This window comes from Terrapene carolina, unplaced genomic scaffold (genome assembly GCF_002925995.2).
Source record: "Terrapene carolina triunguis isolate 2854851 unplaced genomic scaffold, T_m_triunguis-2.0 Scaffold558, whole genome shotgun sequence".
Taxonomy (NCBI): domain Eukaryota; kingdom Metazoa; phylum Chordata; order Testudines; family Emydidae; genus Terrapene; species Terrapene triunguis.
The window spans coordinates 8,158,219-8,172,988 of NW_020664909.1; the positions used below are offsets into that span (position 1 = coordinate 8,158,219).

The 14,770-nt window shown below is 41.0% G+C and overlaps 1 protein-coding gene across 1 annotated transcript in view; it reads left to right on the forward strand.

Moving 5' to 3' along the window:
- The first annotated feature begins 222 nt into the window (after nucleotides 1-222).
- Nucleotides 223-14,770, forward strand: part of TMPRSS7 (transmembrane serine protease 7) — a 52,912-nt gene continuing 38,364 nt past the window's right edge. Inside the window, exons 1-4 of the mRNA XM_026659037.1 lie at nucleotides 223-273; nucleotides 2,935-3,136; nucleotides 4,006-4,136; nucleotides 14,645-14,712. Coding sequence (XP_026514822.1) covers nucleotides 223-273; nucleotides 2,935-3,136; nucleotides 4,006-4,136; nucleotides 14,645-14,712 — 452 coding nt within the window. The remainder of the gene's footprint in view (nucleotides 274-2,934; nucleotides 3,137-4,005; nucleotides 4,137-14,644; nucleotides 14,713-14,770) is intronic.

Consider the following 14,770-nt stretch of genomic DNA (forward strand, 5'->3'; position numbering starts at 1 on the left):
AGAATAAAGTTACTTGATAGTGTCCTTTTAATGCTCACAACAGAGCAACAAGGCAGATGAAATTACAATTGGAAATTCATGAATGTAAATTGATGCCTTCCTTAGCAAGTTGTCCTGGACACTGGTACCAGTTCTCCTTGGAACAGAGCTGGGAATATGGCCTAGGAATAGGTGCAGCGTCTCTTTTAAACCTGGTGTGAACTTGACAAGTAAGTCTCCAGAATGGATGAACAAAACAGACACGTGTCCGCCAAACCTGAAGATGACCTAAGTGTAAGTAGATGATTTAAGTGCCCTCCACTATTGTACCAGACCTGTGCACTGTGCATAGAGGGTTAGACCTATTCATAAATTGACAACCTCTAAATTTTTATTGTTAATTTTGTTTTATCACTTTGAATTAAAAAGTCAATCTATTCTCCTGTCTTCTGATGCATTGCAATGAACATTTACTGACAGAATTGAAATGTCAATATGACAGTATGTAAGGGTTAGACTGGTTTCATGACAAGGAGCAGGTTTCTGCTAAGAAATCTATTTCCAGGAAAGAAATCCAGCATTAATCTAAGTATAGCTACCTTTCAAATGTATAACTAAGGCTATCACTGCACTGGAGATTACATGTGGCAGAAAGAATGAGGAGTCATTAAATAATTTAGTGTATTGTGATACTTAAATTGCTTTATTAGCTGAACTGCATTATATAGTGCAAAAATTGACCAGAAGCAGGAGAAAGTTGCATGGTTTGAATAAAACAGAAAACCTAATCCACGATGTTTTAAACTCTTATTGCTTCTATTACTATGAAATGTTTTGGGTTAAACTAAATAACTCTTCTCAGTAAATCATATTGTGTAAATATACAGCTTAGCCATTAATGCTGTTGTTATCAACTCGGTGCTCCGGCATTATGCACAAAAGCTTGCCCTGCACAAAAGACTTGATACATTAAGTTCATTTTTTTTCCAGATAAAATGATGGTAGCTAACAGACTGATCAACAAGTTTGAAGTATGAATTTACACATGCACTCATTAACAATGCAAATACTAGGCAGCCATCATACATTCCTATAGTTTGAAGGAGTAAGTGGATCTCCTTCCTGCCCTAAAATTCTTTTAAACATGCCCATCTTTATGATTAGGCCCTAAAGAAATTAATAGGAACAAGATGGCTAGGCTTCTATAGAAATCAATCTTGACTGTAAGTGCAATTAGTGATTTTTGGGGTGCCCTATTTGATATCTTAAAAGAGCCTGACTTTTTTTTTTTTTTTTTTTTTAATATGGTGTGTCCTGAGTGTTTTTTGAAGATAGGATCCTTAAGCTGTCATGTTGGACACCTAAATTTACTAGTTACTTGAGAAACTTTCTTGAAAACTTTTGACTGCAACTGTCAAATAGACAACAATATCCTTTTTCTATTTTTAGCTTTCTCTATTACTATATTCAATAGGATAGCTTAAAAAAAGAGATGATGCCTGTTAAGTCTATAGTGCTTTTCCATAAGGCTATAGAAAATTGATTTTGTTAATTATTTAGAAACTGACATAACATAATAGCAGGGCCGGCTCCAGCATTTCTGGCCCCCCCAAGCAAAAAAAAAAAAAAAAAAAAACCCCCCCCCCGCCGGGGCGGCGGCAATTGGGGAAAAAAAAAAAAAGCCGTGATCGGCGGCGGCAGTTCAGCGGCAGGTCCTTCGCTCCTAGAGGGAGTGAGGGACCTGCTGCCCCCGAATTGCCGCAGGTGCCGCCCCTCTCCCTCGGCCGCCCCAAGCACCTGCTTGTTAAGCTGGTGCCTGGAGCCGGCCCTGCATAATAGACTGGTTCAATGCTAGATGTTTAAGCGTTAAATACAGGCATTTTATACCTTCCTATCTTGCTACATCTGTAGTAAACAAAGTTAAGGATGGTCTAAGAGGCTGGGGGCATCTGAGAACTGCCCATCCTAGCTGACTGTTGTTGATTTGTATTGTATTCTATCTGTTCCTTCTGTAATGATGTCAAGAGCCCTTCTATTAAAGGGAGTAACATATTAGGGAAGTTAACATACAGCTGCTTTTGTAACTAAAAAGCCAATTAAATCTGGCTTAGGCTGGTCGTTAAGCTATGGATGTGCATGCTGCTCTTAACCAGAGCTGCACAGAAAAACAAACCTCTGTTGTTGATAGAACCAGTGTGAACTTTGCTGGATTTGCAACAAGCAAAATACATAGTATTTCTTCCCAAAATGTTTTTTCTGATGAAAGGGAAAAATTAGTTTTGTACTCAAACCTCCTTCTCTGCCCCAATTTGTGCGAATGCCTCCTAACTGAGCTTCCACTCTGCCTTCTGCTGCTGCTCTTTGCATTCTATTGCTCGTCTGCTGAAATACACAAAAAAGTAAGGACGTAACCAATACTACGAGGGATTGGAAAGGATTTGCTGATACCTATTTGCTAAGCTCCACCCCAAAATGGAATTGGTCAGCAAAGAATTCTCAAAGCAAAACTTGCTTTCTCACAGCTCTATCTACCATTGCACTGTGATAGGCGACGTTGTTCCGTGATGCTTTTTTATTACTACCCTAAACTGCAGTAGCTGCTGTCTCTTTACTTTTCTATTCCTGCCAAAATGATACTTCCCCCCATGCGGGGGCTGGTCATGTACAAATGCAGTGTCGGTTGCATACATACAATTTAGATTGTAAATTGTTTGGAACTATCTTTTTGTTGTGTTTGTATGTGCTTAGCACAACTGGGCCCCACATCATGCGGAGGGTGAGGGGAGGTTCCTAGATATAGTACTGCCTTAATAATAAATTGGGTTTGTGTAGTAACTTGGGGGAAAATGTGTAAAGTAAAATCTCCTCTCTTCTGGGTGCAGGTTAGCTAAAGCGCTGTTTGAAATGTTCCCCGTGGCTCACTGTACATTGATTTTATTTATTTGTTTGTTTTAGGTATCAAATATTTCAGTCCAAATAGTAAATGCAGAAGAGAAGTTGGCAAAGAAGATACTTGCAAGGAAAAACTATGGCAAATCCAAATCTAAGAGGAAAGTAAAGAGAACAATATGGAATTTTCAAAATAAAATCATTCTTTTTACGCTGGTTCTGTTTGTGATAGGTGTTATAACTTGGACCTTACTGTGGCTCTTCATTGGTGAGTTACTGAAAGCTCATGCATATTTCATACATCAGTATGTTACTGATGGCACTCAGTAAATTGCTTTTAGGGCCCCAGTTGATCCGAGGTTTCTACCTGCATTGCACATGAATTGTTTCAAGACGCTCTTTTAGGATACTTTCCTTTGTCCCTTATGGTATGTCTGCACTGCAATTACACACCCGTGACAGGCCCATTCCAGCTGACTTGGGCTTGCCGGGCTTGAACTAAGGGGCATTTAATTGTGTGTAGATGTTCAGGCTCGGGCTGTAGGACCCTGCGAGGTGGAAGGGTCCTAGAGCTTGGGCTGCAGCCCAAGCCTGAACATCTACACCACAATGAAATGCCTTAGTGCGAGCCCAAGTCAGCTGGCATGGGTCAGCTGCAGGTGTCTAATTGCAGTGTAGACGTACCCTTGGATCCTCCATCACAGTGACTTTTGCTTCAGCTGAATGTTGGACATGACTGCTGCTAGAATAACTCACTGCAGCTCCAAGCATCAGCCACTTCAAATCGCCACTTTACAGAGATGCAAAGCATGCTCTCCTCATGATGGCTAACCATGCTAACTTGAATGCTTGTGTAACACTGACAGACCTCGGTTGTTGTTGGGCAGGATCAAATTGGGGACCTTTGAAGCTTAATGCATGAGCCTTTACCGCATGAGCTAAAAGCCAACTGGTTCTTAGTTAAGGCTATAGAGCAGACTAATTTTATCTTTCTTTAAGTGGTCTTGGTGCCACTAGATGGGACAGAACACCACACTCACAAGGTGTGTGGGTTACATACTTCCCCTAGCTGAGTTGCTATTAAAAAGGGATTAAAAAAAAAAGAAAGAAATTAACCTTCCTCTATCTGTTTTGCAGTTGAAGCAGAAAACAAAGATGCCTTGTATTTCGTTGGATTATTTCGTGTAGCCAACATAGAATTTCTCCCGGAATATAGGCAGAAGGAGTCAAGAGAGTTCCTCTCAGTGGCACAGAACGTGCAGCAAGTGGTAAGAACATAGATCATATTACAGTGTTAGCAAACAGTTCAGAGCCATGAATGACATTAGAAAAAGCTTCAGTTTTGGCAGTGACACTGGCTGCATAAAGGGTTTGCTGCCTGGAGGAATCCTAGAAGTTTAGGGCTGAAAGGGACCTTCAGAAGTCTTCGTGTCCAACCTGCTGCTCTGAGGCAGGACCAAGTAAATCTAGATCATTCCCGACAGGTGTTTGTCTAATCTGTTTTTTAAAAAACCTCAGATGACCGGGATTCCACAACCTCCCTTGGAAGCCTATTCCAGTGCTTAACTCTTTCCTAATATCTAACCTAAATCTCCCAAGCTGAAGATTGCGCCCATTACTACGTGTCCTGCCTTCAGTGGACATGGAGAACAATTGATCACTGTCTTCTTTATAACAGCCCTTTAACATATTTGAACACTTTTATCAAATGTCCCCCTCCCCCTGACCTGCAGTCTTCTTTTCTCAAACAAGAGAAACAAGCCCAGTTTTTTAACCTTTCCTCATAGGTCAGGTTTTCTAAACCTTTTACCTTTGTTGTTTGTTCTCATTGTTGTTACTCTCCTTGACTCTCTCTGCAATTTGTCCACATCTTTCCACCCAGAATTGCACACAGTATTCCAGCTGAGGTCTCACCAATGCTGAGTAGAGCGGGACAATTACCCCCTCTCCCCCATGTCTTACATCCAACATTCCTGTTAATACACCTTACAATACAAATATTAGCCTTTTTGCAATTGCATCACATTGTTGACTCATTGAATTTGTGATCACCGTTACCCCTAGGTAATCTTCAGCAGTACTGCTATCTAGCCAGTTATTTCTCCTCGTGTAGTTGTGCATTTGAATTTCACCTTGTTGAATTCAGACCAATTCTCCAATTTGTGAAGATCAGTAATTCTGTGCTCCCAAGTGCTTGCAACTCTTCTTAGCTTGGTGGCATCTGCAAGTTTTATAAACATACTCTCCACTCCGATATCCAAGTCATTTAATATAATTACACTGCTCTACAGCCAAAATGCTTCTGAAATAAATGTAGTCAAACTTTACTAATTCTGGGTCACTGAGAACGAAAATGATGCTTAAAATTGTTGATTGGCTCTAGTTTTCAAGATATGCTATTGGGTCAGTATATACGACCCTTGACTTGGGAATGGCAGAGGATAAATGAGTTATAAAGGGAAGGGATCTCAATTTAAACCAGAAATGACTAAAATACATCTTTGACTGGATCTATGAATAAATCTATGACTGGGTTTGGACAGTACTTGCTTTTTAGGCAAAACAATGAATGATGCAATCTGAAGCTGGTATTGCATCATACGTGATATGAATTGCATCATGTTATTGCTAGAAGTCATGGATGATGCAATCATAACGAAGCTTATATCACTCTGCTGAACAAATTGCCTTATATCAGCTCTAGAAATCATACAGTGTCGTGCTCTCTTATTTGTCAGTGTTTGATTTTGCAAAGGGACACATTCCTGTTTAGCCAAAGTGAGCAGAGATGTCTCGTACTTGTGTGAACAGTGCAGATAACTTCTGCTATGTTTGTGGTGAAGTGACTTTTGCGTCACAAAAGCGCAGTATAACCACTATGGTTAAGAAAGCCTATCACCTTTATTTTGGCTGCAAAATTGGAGATCAGGACAAGAGGTGGGCCCCACACATATGCTGCAACACTTGTGCAACAAATCTTCGCCAGTGGTTGAACAGGAAAAGGAAATCTATGCCTTTTGCAGTGCCAATGATTTGGAGAGAGCCAACAGATCATACCAGCAATTGTTACTTCTGCATGGTGCCTCCAGTTGGGAAAGGTGTGTCAAAGAAGAAAAAGTGGACTGTGCATTATCCAAACATTCCATCAGCTATACGCCCAGTACCCCATGGAGAAGGACTGCTGGTTCCTGATGCACCAGAATCATTCTCACTTGAGTCAGACGAGGAAGAGGATGAAACTTCTGGTCCTGAACCATCAATGTCACAGGACCCACATTTTCTCCCATCCTCCTCCTCTGAACCACACCTCATAACACAAGGTGAACTGAATGACCTTGTCAGGGATTTGGAACTACCCAAGAGTAAGGCAGAGCTGTTGGGCTCCAGACTACAGCAGTGGAATCTCCTGGCAGGTGATGTTAGGGTTTCCATGTTCCGTGACCGTCAAAAGGATCTTGTCCCATTCTTCTTCATGGAAGGTGATCTTGTAGCCTGCAACAACATCGATGGTGTGATGGCAGCCCTCAACATCATTCACGATCCAGATGAGTGGAGACTGTTCATTGATTCATCGAAGATGAGTCTTAAAGCTGTTTTACTGCATAATGGCAATGTTTTGCCATCAATTCCAGTTGGTCATGCAGTCCATATGAAGGAAACCTATGACAACATGAAACAACTTTTGAGGTGCATAAACTATGACCAACATCAGTGGCAGCTTTGTGGCGATTTGAAGGTTGTTGCTCTCTTGCTTGGTCTGCAGACTGGATACACAAAATACTGCTGTTTTCTCTGCAAATGGGATGATCGTGCAAGAGATTCCCACTACATCAAGAAAGATTGGCCACTCCAACAGTCATTGGAGCCTGGGAGGAAAAGTGTTCAGCATCCACCACTTGTTGAATCAAGGAAGATTTTGTTACCACCCTTACACATCAAGCTGGGTCTGATGAAGAACTTTGTCAAGGCCATTGACAAAACACAAGCAGCTTTCAAGTACCTCCGTGGAAAATTTCCAAGGTTAAGTGAAGCTAAGATAAAGGAAGGTGTCTTTGTTGGTCCTCAGATTCGTGAACTTCTTCGAGATGATGCATTTGACCATGCACTGCGTGGCAAGGAAAAGATGGCATGGAAAGCCTTCCAGTTAGTGGCAATAAATTTTCTCGGAAACAACAAGGCAGACAACTACAGGTTGTTGGTGGAAAACCTCCTCAAGGCATACAAAAGCCTTGGTTGCAACATGTCACTAAAGATACATTTTTTGCACTCTCATCTAGATTTTTTTCCACCGAACTGCGGAGCAGTGAGCGACGAGCACGGCGAGCGATTTCACCAGGACACTGCAACAATGGAGAAACGCTATCAGGGCAAATGGAGCCCATCAATGCTTGCAGACTATTGCTGGACAAGAGATGCTCCATTTAATGAATACAAGAGACAAGCCAAGAAGCGCCGAGTAGACACTGAATAGGACTAAACTATGTACAGAATAGTTCTTTGCCTTTTGTTTCATAATAAATTTTATTTATATAACCCTTTTGCTGATTTTTAAAGTGTTACATAAACAGGACAGGTGAAATATTATCATGTAAAGCAACTATAAACACATGAAAAGACCTAGGTTTACAATTTATGATTAAAACTCTACTATCTACACAATATACATAGACATAAAATGTAAAAACTTAAATATCTTAGAAACAGTAGCCAATCAGGTGTTTTAATTGTCATATTTGAATTCAGCACATCAAAATACATAATAAATAGCACATTTTATCTCTGAAGCAGATGACTTCTCAAAAATTGTAGACCAGTATTATTGAATAGTACCAGACCCAGGACTGACCCCTGTAGGACCGTACTACAGATGTCCTCCCAGTTTGATACCAAACCATTGATAACAACTCTTTTAGTACAATCTTTCAACCAGTTGTGCACCCACCTTTGTAGTAGTTTCATCTAGACCGCATTTCCGTACTTAGCTTATGAGATGTGAGATTGTGTCAAAAGCCTTACTAAAATCAAAATATATTTACTGCTTCCCCCATCCACTAGGCCAGTAAGCCTCTCAACGAAAGCAATTAGGTTAGTTTGGCATGATTTGTTCTTGACAAATCCATGATGTCTATTCATTAAAACCTTATTATCCTTTAGATGCTTACATATTATTGTTTAATAATTCGTGTTCCAGTATCTTTCTGGGTATTGAAGTTAAGCTGACTAGTCTATACATTTCCAGGTCCTCTTTGTTCCCCTTTTAAAGATAGGTACTATGTCTGCCCATCTCTAGTTCTCTGGGGTCTCACCGTCCTCTAAGAGTTCTCAAAGATAATTGCTATCCGTTCCAAGATTGCTTCAGCTAGTTCCTTAAGTACTCTAGGATGAATTTCTTCAGGCCCTGCTGACTGAATGCATCTAACTTTAACCTGTTCTTTCCCTGTTTTGGCTTGAATTCCTTCCTTCCTTATTACTCAACACGATTAATATTAGCATCTGGTTCAACGTTTACCTCTTTTGGGGGGGCGGGGAAGACTGAGGCAAAATAGGCATTAAACATCTTTGCCTTCTTGATATCATCAGTTATTAGCTCTTCTTCCCCACTAAGTAGAGGACCTACTCTTTCCTGCATCTTTCTCTTGCTCCTAATGTATTTAAAGAAACTCTTCTTATTGTCTTTTATGTCCCTTGCTAGGTTTAACTCATTGTGTGCCTTAATCTTTCTGATTTTATCCCTATCTGCTCGAGCTATTCTTTTGCACTCCTCCTTAGCAATTTATCCATGTTTCCACTTTTTGTAGGATTCCTTTTTGATTTTTCCCATTGTTAAAAAGCTCCTGATGGAGCCATATTGGTCTGTTCTTATTCTTCCTATCTTTTCTTCGTATCAGTATAGCTTGCAGTTGTGCCTGTAATAGTGTCTCCTTGAGAAACTGCCACCTCGCCTGAACTCCTTTTTCCCTCACATTTTGTTCCCATAGAAACTTATTTACCAGTTCTGTGTCTGTCTGCATTTTTGATGTGCATTGTTCTTATTTTGCTGCTCATTCTTTTGTTTCCTTGAACTCATGAAATCATCATTTCATTATCACTTTTACCCAAATTGCCTTCCAGAATCACTACCAAATCAGGTCTAAAACGGCAGTTCCCATGATTACTCCCTCTACTTTCTGAAACAACAAGCTGTCCCCATACATTCCAAGAACTTATTTAAATTTTGTGTTTTCTCCCCTCTCCCCCATATTACTTTTTCTAACAGATGTCTGGGTATTTAGTACCCCACCCCCTTACTACCAGGTCTTGTGTTTTGATGATTTCTGTTGTTTGTTCTAGAAATCCCACATCCTCTACCCCTTCCTGATTTGGTGGTCTATAGTAGACCCTTATTGTGACAGTGTCTGGAGTGGCTCACGAATATGAGTATCAATCTCAGGGGAGACTGTTACAAACCAGGGTACAAACCCCAAACTGTCTCTAAGTTCTATACTTAGATTTCACTAGCCAAGTATCAAGTGTGAACTCCTCAAGCATTGCAACAGCCTTAAAATGGAGTCACAGACAATCCCGTTGCACACTCCAGTCTGTCTTGCCACCCAGGCAAGTCTGCCTTTGTGACGGGATGGGCCCTTGTACCAAAAATCACAACAATATTCAGCTTACTCCTAGTCCCAAGGGACAAGTCACTTAACCCAGGTCAAGTGCACCCTAGATCTCACATCAAAGACATTGCTGATAGACATTCCTATGATAAACTAACTAAAGATTTATTAACTAGGAAAAAGAAATAAAAGAACTATATTTACAAGATTAAAGCAGATAAAGAGTCACACACAAGTGAGTTATAGTCTTAGGTTCCAAAAGTAATAGAAGCTGTTGTAATATGCAAACTCCTTAGTCCTAAACGACATATGCAGGTTGGGGATCCCTTGCTTATGCTAAGAAATATTGCTCTCTCCAAATTCCAAGAAGGATAACGATACAATTTCTTCTTGACAGGGATTTTTATCCTCTTTTCCCAGAGCTAAAGCTGATGTTTGTGCACATCTCCTCTTCATGGTATGGGGGGAACAATCCACAACATCTTTTGTCCACTGATGTTCCACAATGGCTTGTCTGATGTCTATGGGCCTTCTGTTGTTGGGCAAGAGATGACACTTCTCATGGTAAACTAGTATTTCACACTTGGTAATGCTTCTCTCCTGGCAGTGTGAGTTTCTGGTTTCATCGCAAACACTTTTATAGTTATAGAGCAAAACATTTATCTATAGCTCATGTTATGAAGCAATATTTATTATAAGTGAGATTAATGCATTCAGCAACTCACAAGCTTTTCATCAGGTCTAAACACATTTTATAAATCTAATACCTGTGTGTTAGTATTGTTAAAATAGATGAGCCAGACTGATTTCTAGCTATGCATTTGTCACTGTTCAGTGAGGCCTTGGCATGAGTTGGCCCCTGTCTGCTAGTGTCACAAACATCACCCCCCTTTTGTTTTTTTACCCCTTTTCATCTTTATCCAGAGACTCTCAACTGGTCTGCCTCTCACCTTCTTCTGGACTTCAGAACAAGTGTATATATTAATGTATAATGCAACAGCTCCTCCCTTTTTACTGTGCCTGTCCTATCTGAACAAGCTATACCCCTCTATACCAATATTCCAATCATGAAACTTATCCCACCAAATCTGATGCCAATTAAGTCTTAATGTAGCTTGTGTACTAACTTCCAGTTCTTCCTTTTTGTTCCCCATACTCATTGTATTCACATATAGGTAGCTAATATATCTTTTATTTATGTTTATATAATATAAATATACACACACTTACCTGTGGGGTTTTGTAACCTGCTTCTTTTGAACCTAGTTTAAAGACTTCCTCCTTAGATTGGTGAGTGTGCAGTGATGTTCTTCCCCTTCTTGGTCAGGTGGACCCCATCCCTTCCCAGTAGACCACCTTCTGGGAACAGCATCTCATGGTCAAGGAAGCCAAAGTCCTCCCATTGACAACATCCATGCAGCCATGCATTCATCTCCAGGATGCACCTGTCCCTGCCTGGGCCCTTACCCTCAACTGGGAGGATGGACGAGAACACAACCTGTGCCTTTCATCCTTGTTCCCAGAGCCCTGTAGCCACTTCTGATCTGCTCAGGGTCATACCTGGCAGCCTCAGTAGTTCCCACATGGATGGGACTAGCATGATGTATGGTCAGAAGGATGGATGAGTTTCAGTAACCTCTCTGTGACATCTCTGACATGGCCCCCAGGCAGATAACACACGTCCTGGGACACTGTGTCTGGTTGGCAGATGAATGTCTCCATCCCCCTCAGAAGAGAGCCCCCGACCAACTGCACCCTACATCTCATCCTTTTGGGTTTAGTGGCCAAGGGCCTCCCAGCCTTGGGGGCGAGTGGCTTCTCCTCTGCCACTGGGGTCTGTTCCTCTCCCCGTTGCCAGCACAGCTTACCTTGATGGACAGAGGGCCTGGAAGTGGGTGGAGTGCTGTCCACTGCCCGAAGTGGCCAGCAGCCAGTCTCCATCCTATAGAGCAGCCAATTCTTCCTCCTCCTCTTCTAGTGTCACTATTGTCATCTGTAGTCAGTTATGTTCCATCTCAGATGTTTCCACACACATCCTGTCGCTGTAGTCCTTGTGCTCCTGGATGTTACAAAGACGAGCCACCTCTTCCTGCAGCTGGCTTACTTGCTTCCTGAGGGATGGCATTGACAGACCCCTCCCACACCCGATGGTTCCCTCTGCCTGGCTTTCGTCAGTGGGGACGTGCAGGCCACACACCCAGCAAGTCAAAACCAGGGCCTACGTGGAAGCCTCTAGGATCAAGATGTCTGGTGTAGGATCCCACAGGCAGAGGAAGAGCTAGCGGTGGTGTTGGTGACATGCCATTTTCCTCCCATAGTGAGTGGTTCTATGTAGAATATCAGCTGGCTAACTCCCTTAGTCTCCTATCTGCCTTTGTTTCACCAGCCATGTGGAAGGAAGGAAAGAACTGGTTGCTTTTGAGTCTTGTTTGTCACAAATTAAACTCAGGATGGGTCTATTTAAGTTTACAAACCTTTCATACAGTCCTGCATCCATTAATGGATGCATTTGATACGGGAGACACTGAAAAGAAACCAGCATGGAACCCCATAAACCCCTTTTTTAGGGTCACTCTTCAGAAATGAACTGCCATCTAATATTAAGCTTGAGATATTGAATATGAAGACTTGATATCTGTTGCCTGTTTCCTGGCCTGCAGCATCAGTAATAGCTTTAGAACTCTTGAATGCATTTAATTTCCTCCTAATGCTTGCCTGTTTTGAAGAAGCATTATTCTTCCCAAAATGCTTTGCTCCAGTCAGACACAGCAGGAGCAGCACGCAGAGCATTCCATAGTACGGTAGAACTGCTGAACTCAGGGAAAATGGTCAAACACAAGAGTTTGTGACTCAGAGGAAAATGGAGACATGAAGGCAGTTGTTTTAGGAAAATAGTGAAGATTTAGAGAGGGAGAAGTCTAGTGTTCAGAGATGGCAGTATTGTCAGCCACAAGCATTCAGCAATCACGAATTAGGCTGCAACAAATCAGGAGATTTTGAAGAGTAACTGCTAGGTCTTTTTTTATTCGCTTTCTGATGTTTCAGCCTTTTTGTTAACATATTGCAGTTTTTCCTGCAACCAGGAGGATCAGAAACTTTAAAAAATGAAACGGCTACGCGTTCATATAAGAGCTATGGATTGTCAACTAAATATAGTGAGAGACTAATGATAAAATATTGAGAGTTGGCAAAACTGAAAAGAGCAGTCATTGGAAGCCATTTGCAGTGCATCACTAGTATTCTTGTTCCTGCAAAACCCAGCAACTGTTACATGCTCTGGAGCTCTATCTACTGGCAACTTATTTCCATATATATATATGGATGTACTGCACCTCTGTAATAAGTAGCAGCATGATGGGGAGGAGGGTAACTATAGGATCTGGCTCAGAAAATACTTGCAAGTGGGTAAGTTAAACTTCCTTGTTCTGTTTCACATGTTTTTGGTGGGGTATTTGTAGAGTGACCAGACAGCAAAAGTGAAAAATTGGGATGGGGTGGGGGCTAATAGGAGCCTATATAAGAAAAAGACCCAAACACCAGGACTGTCCCTATAAAATCGGGACATCTGATCACCCTAGGTGTTTGAGTGTAGACACACCTGGGGGGAAAAAAAAGTTACAAACCCCGCTTGATTATTGGAGGTTCTAAGTCCAGGAGTGAGCTCTGTTTGTATCTCACTCTTATAAGTGGCCTTCATCCCCTTGTCACACCCAGTTCTGATCTTTACCATTCCACAGAATTTAATTTTGGGGAGGGTAGGAGAAATAGGGCTTTTTAAAAGGAAAAGAATATGATTTTAGAGGCCATGTGGTGACTGCTGCTTTTTCACCTGAATCTTATCTGCTTGAGAAGGGAATCGTTCATGTAAACAAAGAGAAAATAAAATGGAATAGTCTAATGTGACACACCGAGTAGGGAGGGGAAGTTCTTTTGCCCCTGTATTCTGTAGAATGTTTTTGAAATGATGCCCCTTTGACCTTCCATTCTGGCTCAAAGGTCACTGCAATATATGGCTTTCATAAGAGAGACAGTGAAATAGGGGAAACTCATCAAGTTACCTTCCTCCCCCTCAGTGAAAAGACCTAATTGTTAATAAATCACTTCAAGCCTAATCTGGAGAGGTATTGAACATTCACAATTCCCTTTGATTTACAGGTTTTTAATTAGTGTTTCCTGACATTATTATTTAGTTCCTTACATTTAACGTTATAAATTGGGCAGAAACCAAATATCAGTCCCTCCTTGATTTTGTAGCTTATGTCTTCCTCCAAAAGAAATGGCCACAGTGTCTAGCCACTCATGTCCATGCTGAATTAAATGTTGTCTACAGGAATCAAAAGTGGCTCAACACTACTTGAGGCATATGCCACCTAGTGGCAAAATGTAGTATGCTTCTTACAACAATACAGTAGCAAAACCAAGTTTTAACTCTATTTTGGAACATTCGAAGACAGTGGTTCTCAACCTTTGCCGGCTACTGTACCCCTTTCAGGAGTCTGATTTGTCTTGCATACCCCCAAGTTTCACCTCACGTAATCTACTTGCTTACAAAATCAGACCTAAAAATACACAAGTATCACAGCGCACTATTACTGAAAAATGGCTTATTTTCTCATTTTTACCATATAATTATAAAATAAATTGATTGGAATATAAATATTGCTCTATATACTATACACTGAAATGTAAGTACAATATAAACAAGTCATTGTACAAAATTTTAGTTTGTACTGACGTCGCTAGTGCTTTTTAGGTAGCCTGTTGTAAAACCAGACAAATACCTAGATGAGTTGGTGCACCCACTCATCTAGGAGTATGTGTGTACTCCTGGTTGAGAACCATTGTTCTAAGCCAAACCACACTTATCTGAGGAGCAGAATTTGGCCCTAACAACATTAAATAATTGGTTTAAGTCTTTTTCACTGGAGTAGAAAGGAAATATGTTAATAAGCTAATATTTTTATATAAAAAATTTATTAGACGAGAAAATAACCTTCTTTGCTCTATGCTGCTAAAGTGCATGGAAGGTGCAGTTAAGTCATTGCTACACATAGTTAAATACATGTTTAGAATACTGAGCATGTGCCCGTTCTCCTTAAGATCTGTGTGGAAGTTACAAGCTGTGGTTGACTTGTAAAAACACTAACTTTTTCATCCACGTAACGTTTTTTCTCTTCCAGATGAACTTGGTTTACACAACCTCCGCTTTCTCCAAATTTTATAAACAGTCCATTGTTTCCGATGTCAGGTAAAACTCAGTGCAGTGCGTGTGCATGTCTTTGTCAGGTGTGATGATGATGCTTGAA